General features: G+C 37.1%; 1 protein-coding gene across 1 annotated transcript; it reads right to left on the bottom strand.

The window, feature by feature from the left end:
• Positions 1-3,280: 3,280 nt before the first annotated feature.
• On the bottom strand, positions 3,281-4,429 carry LOC132043344 (probable membrane-associated kinase regulator 2). Its single transcript, XM_059433850.1, has 3 exons — positions 4,210-4,429; positions 3,596-4,078; positions 3,281-3,473 (listed from the first exon to the last, which is right to left on the bottom strand). Exons 1-3 carry the CDS (start codon positions 4,427-4,429, stop codon positions 3,388-3,390), a joined length of 789 nt encoding a protein of 262 aa, XP_059289833.1. The 3' UTR covers positions 3,281-3,387.
• Between the last annotated feature and the right edge of the window lie 947 nt (positions 4,430-5,376).

Genomic DNA, 5,376 nt, shown 5'->3' with positions numbered 1-5,376 from the left:
GTGCGTCTTAGACTTAGTTGATCATCTATCCGACCCAAAACATCATCAAATTGCTTAAGTATGTATATTGATCAATAAATATGGTTGATCTCCATTGTTTTTATCACTAAATATGGTTGATTTCCATTATTTATCACTAAATATGGTGATTCTTTATTGATCACTAAAATATGGGTAACCAAGTAGTATCTGACTTGCAAATAGTGTAGTGTAAGGCTGTTGCAGAAGTGTAGTATCTTGGAACAATTGTAGTATCTGTTGGAACAATTGTAGTATACGTCAGAACAACCGTAGTATCCTTTGTAATAAGCGTGGTATCTGTTAAAGAATCTAATATCTGTCGTAAGAATACACTTAGAATTGCCCATCTAATTCATGAAATTACTATCTAATCCATTAAGGATGTTAGTATATATATATATATATATATATATATTCATCACTAAATATCGTTGATTTTATTTGTTTAACACTAGATATGGGTGAATCAAGTAGTTCACATCAATTCACTCTAATAATCACTCGTTTTAGGCATACGACTTAGTAGATCATCTTTCCCGACTCAAAATACTATCAAATTGATTAAGTATTATATATTGATTACTAAATATCGTTGATTTCATTTGTTTATCACTAAATATGAGTGAATCAAAGTAGTTGCATCAATTCACTATAATAATCACTCGATTTAGTGCATATTGACTTAGTATATCATCTTTCGACTCAAAATACTATCAAATTGATTAAGTATTATATATTGATCACTAAATATATCGTTGATTTCATTTGCTTATCACTAAATATGGGTGAATCAAGTAGTTCATCAATTCACTCTAATGATCATTGGATTTAGCGTATATTCCCATTTCAAATTACCATCAAATTGATTAAGTATTATATATTGATCACTACTTATCATTGATTTTCTTTGTTTATCACTAAATGTCATTGATTCCTTTGTTGATCACTAAATATGGGTGAATCAAGTAGTATCCGTTAAACAATACGTAATATCTCGTTGCAACAAAGGTAGTATCGTTACAACCGTAGTAGTATCATAAAGACAAAAGACATGGAGTTGTTGAACAAGTCCTTACTCTTGTTGGATAAAACACAACAAGTTACCAACTTTGCGCAACAAGTCACTCCACTTGTTGGAAAAACCCCAACATGTAACTTAGTTCGCAACAAGGCACAGCGGTTGTTGCAACAACATTGCTTATTTACCTGAAATCTTTTAGCAGTTGGATAAAACACAAGTTACTAGTTGTTGCAACAAGTCTTGTTACTTGTTGGATAAAACCCAACAAGTTACGAAGCTATTGCAATGATTATTGTTTTTTAAATACGATCACCAAGAATTTATTAACAATACACACATTTGTGATTTGAACACGATCAACATATCATATATAAACCAAGTTAAAAGCATCAAGAAAATAAATTAACATTCTAAAAAAGAATAACATTAAAATGTCATAAAGTTCCAACAAATAAGTATTACAACACAAAGTGCAATTAACAACTATGGAACGTTTCGCTTGGACAACAACTACAAATCTCATTTATATTTTCTACAAACAGAACCAAATAACTAAGCTATATCAACAAATTTGTAGTTGTTGTAGCAATTTATCTACTTTTTACTTACAGCAGTGTATAACTTGTTAAACAACTATAAACTGTTGGATATCTTCATAAACATAACCAGATACATACCCGGGACAAGAAATTAAAAAACATCTATTGGATATCTTTTCCTAAACCACGAACCATACCCAGACAATAAAAAAACCATCTATTTCACTACAAACACACTACGACAACAACTTCGAATTTTATCAAACTTTTCCTAAACCCAAAAAAAAAAAAATCAAAACTTATTTTCAATATTCTTTTTGAGTGGGGAGGGGCGTGGTGCAAAAAAAAAAAAAAAAAAAACTTTTCAAAACTTTTGGGGGGGGGGGGGGGGGGGGGGGGTAGTAGTGAGGGGTGGTAGGAGGAGGGCTAGTGAAAAAAATAAAAAAAAATATCAATTTTTTTTAATAGTTTGGGGGGGTGTGGCGGGGGAGGGAGGGATGCGAAGAGGAGTGGAGGCTGGTAAGAAAAAATTAAAACTTTTTTTTAAATTTTTTTTTGGGTGGTGGTGCGAGTGGTGGGGGGTGGGGAGAGTTGCGAGGAGGAGGGAGGGGGGGGGTGAAAAAATAAATAAAGAAAATAAAAAAAAATAATTTTTGGAGGGGGGGGGGGTGGGGGGTGGGGGAGGGGTTGCGATATAGGGAGGGGGGGGTGAAAAAACAAATAAAGAAAATTAAAATTTTTTTTAGGGGTGGGGGCGGGGTGGGGGGTTAGGCGGTTGGGAGGAGGAGGAGGGGTGGGGGAAACAAAAATAAAGAAAATAAAAAAAAAATTGGCTGGGGTGGGGGTGGGGCGGGGGGGGGGGGGGGCGGCGAGGGGTGGGGGTGGGGGAGGGTTGCGAGGAGGGAGGAGGGAGGGGGGTGAAAAAACAAATAAATAAAATTAAAAAAAAATTTAATTTTTTTTTGGGGGGGGGGGGGGGGGGGGGGGGCGGGGGTGGGGGTTTGGGGGGTTGGGAAAGAAGGAGGGGGTGAAAAAAAATAAAGAAAATTAAAAAAAAAAAATTGGCTGGGGTGGGGTGGGGGCGGGGGGCAGGGGGCAGGGGAGGGGGTGGGGCATGGGGTCGGGGGCGGGAGTCCTGGGCGAGGGTGGGTCAACTCGTTAAAAATAAAACTGAGTCTGAGAAGTGTTAAAAATAAAGTTGAAGGGTTAAAGTGTCAAAATAAAAAGCTTTTGAGCGTAGCAGCCCCAATCCTTCAATAAGCCTATACATCTACCTAATAATTAAAACTTGAATTTTATCTTTAAAATAAAAAAGCTAAAGTATTAATAATTAAATGCCTACGTAACTTTGTTAAGTTTTCAATTTTTTATTACAAGAAATCTCTTGGAAAATGACGTCTCTAAATTAGACTGTGGAATAATGTTATCCGTTCTATTAGACATATCATCTCCTTGATGAATTAATAGATGATTGTTTTGTTCGAATAAGAAATACAAAGTGGGTGGCTTTATAGCTTAATTCCGGAAATGAAATAGCAAACCATAATGTCCAAATTCAATATATACACTAGGCAAGAAACACTCTTGATAAAATTAACAGGCAAAATTTGAAGATCTATAGTTACTGTACGCATTCAAACTCTGCTCTCAATTTTCCCTGTTAACTAAAACTCCTACTACTATTCTCACTTTTACAGTGTACAAACAAAAGTAGGTTCTCCAATTCATAGAAGCAATGGAAACAGGACAAGCCTATGCTTCTACCAGTTCTCTGTTTGATTCAAAATACTTCTAAGTGTTGATTATTCAAATGCTCCATCTGCTCTGTTCTTCATAATAAGTGCCTCTTGGTACATCTTCAGATGTAGATCTTGGTAATAACCTCGAAAAATCTGGTCAAAGGCATAATAAAGAATTAATTTAAGCCGAATCTAGTACTAATCAATCACATACGTTATAAATTCGAATAATTTAAGACTAAAGTGCATTAAGTACAAAAGCAATGGACAGGTACCTTTTGATGCAGTGCTATAGGATCTCTTGCAGTGAAGAATAGCACCTTGGATTCCGTCATTTTGCTCCAATAATGAATCATCCCTTCGATTCGTCGGCAACGATGAAGCTCCGGCAAAGGATGAAGAAGCCGTGGATCGGCTCTTCATTACGTGCTTACACACAGCTCCAAATCCAGCAACTCTGTTCCCCTGCTTCTCCTCCAACTGCTTTTTGGATGAGCTAAATGATTGCACGAACGGAGAAGGCAATGGTGTCGACACCTGATCCGAGATTTTAATTTTATCAGTGCACATTTTGGAATTTCTGGCGTACAAAGGCTTCACCAATTTCAAGAACTTGGGTACTTCAGCAGCTCTTGCAAATTGCTTAGACGACGAGTTGTCAACTGAAAATTCCCTTGTCTCTCTCTTTCTCAGTTGCTTCTTAAACTGTTGCCTCTGGGCAAATGTCTCTTGTTTTGATGCTTTGGATTTACCGTAAATGAATCATCAATGCCCGATTTCTCCTGATTCGACTTCCTAAATCCCAAAAAGAAGACCCGAAGCTTGGTGCCCGATCCGAGCACGGTGACCGGAGAATGAGGCTTCGAGTGTGAGTAGATTGTAAAATCACATTCGCTCTTCCCTTGCTTCACATATTTGGAGTTATAGTCCTCTTTTAGGTTTCCATCAGGTCCTGTGAGCACCAGATCGAAGAAGGAGTCTTCATCGTAATGGGTTTCTTCATTAGTGTGGGTTGCGCAATCAATTCCATAGATGAGATTCTTAATAGAATCAGAATAAGGGACAGTATCAGCAACGGTGACGTATTGGGGTCGGCATTGGGCCAGCATTTGAGTAGCTTAAAAGTTTTCATGTTATCAGAAACAGAGTAGGATTATATGAGCAAATCAAGAGAGTACTTCGAAAGCAGAAGCCAAGAAAAGCAAGGTGGAAATATAAGGATGGGTTATATATAAAGAAAAGCTTTAGAGTTGAACGTTGGGGCTCTGCTTATGCCAAATGTAAGGATGTGAGGTTCTCTACTTTTTTTGGGAGAGACAGAGAAGACATGAGAAGTGAGGAATAATGCAACTCCTTTGTTGGTCTCATCGTTTTATACACAGAACGTTGTGTCATTCGTCACGTGATAATCAAAGATTGTAGTAAAACATACTTTCATCTTTAGCTATGATAATACAATCTCTCTTTAGTAAGGAGCGTCTTACTTTTAAAGTGAAATTTCCAGATGCAAATCCGAATTACTCCCGGTCTAAACGGGCCAGATGGGGAACAAAAAAAAAAAAAAAAAAAAGTAACGCACATGTTAGATCATTTTGAAAAACAAGATGTACTAATATTCCTTTGCCACTATGTATATATTGCACACAGACTAAAAGTTAAATTTTGCAGGGTTACAGTCTGAAACTTGGAACCCCAAAAGGGCCAATGAACTTAAGAAACTTCACACTTCTCACAATGCAAGTTCAACTCACTGAGTCACATTTATTTGTTATAGAAAGTAATCTTTCATTTATTTGTTGTAGAAAGTAATCTTTCACATATTCTTAAAAGGCTGTCGGTGTCCCGGGCGAAAATTTGAAAAACGGGTGGGGTTTTTCGGGAAAACTTTTTAGCGCAATTGGTCGGATTTCTCCACGTGGCCCATTGGTCGCTTAATTACAATTAGTCTGGCCGGGTTTCCGTTCTTCACCTTTTTTTTTTTTCCGTAATGTATTCAATGGGGCGGGCCCCCCTTTATCTTTTATTTTACCCCCCAATTTCCCTTTAAATTTTTATT

Source organism: Lycium ferocissimum, unplaced genomic scaffold (assembly GCF_029784015.1).
Source record: "Lycium ferocissimum isolate CSIRO_LF1 unplaced genomic scaffold, AGI_CSIRO_Lferr_CH_V1 ctg23179, whole genome shotgun sequence".
Lineage (NCBI taxonomy): Eukaryota > Viridiplantae > Streptophyta > Magnoliopsida > Solanales > Solanaceae > Lycium > Lycium ferocissimum.
This window is presented reverse-complemented; position numbering and strand designations above follow the sequence as displayed.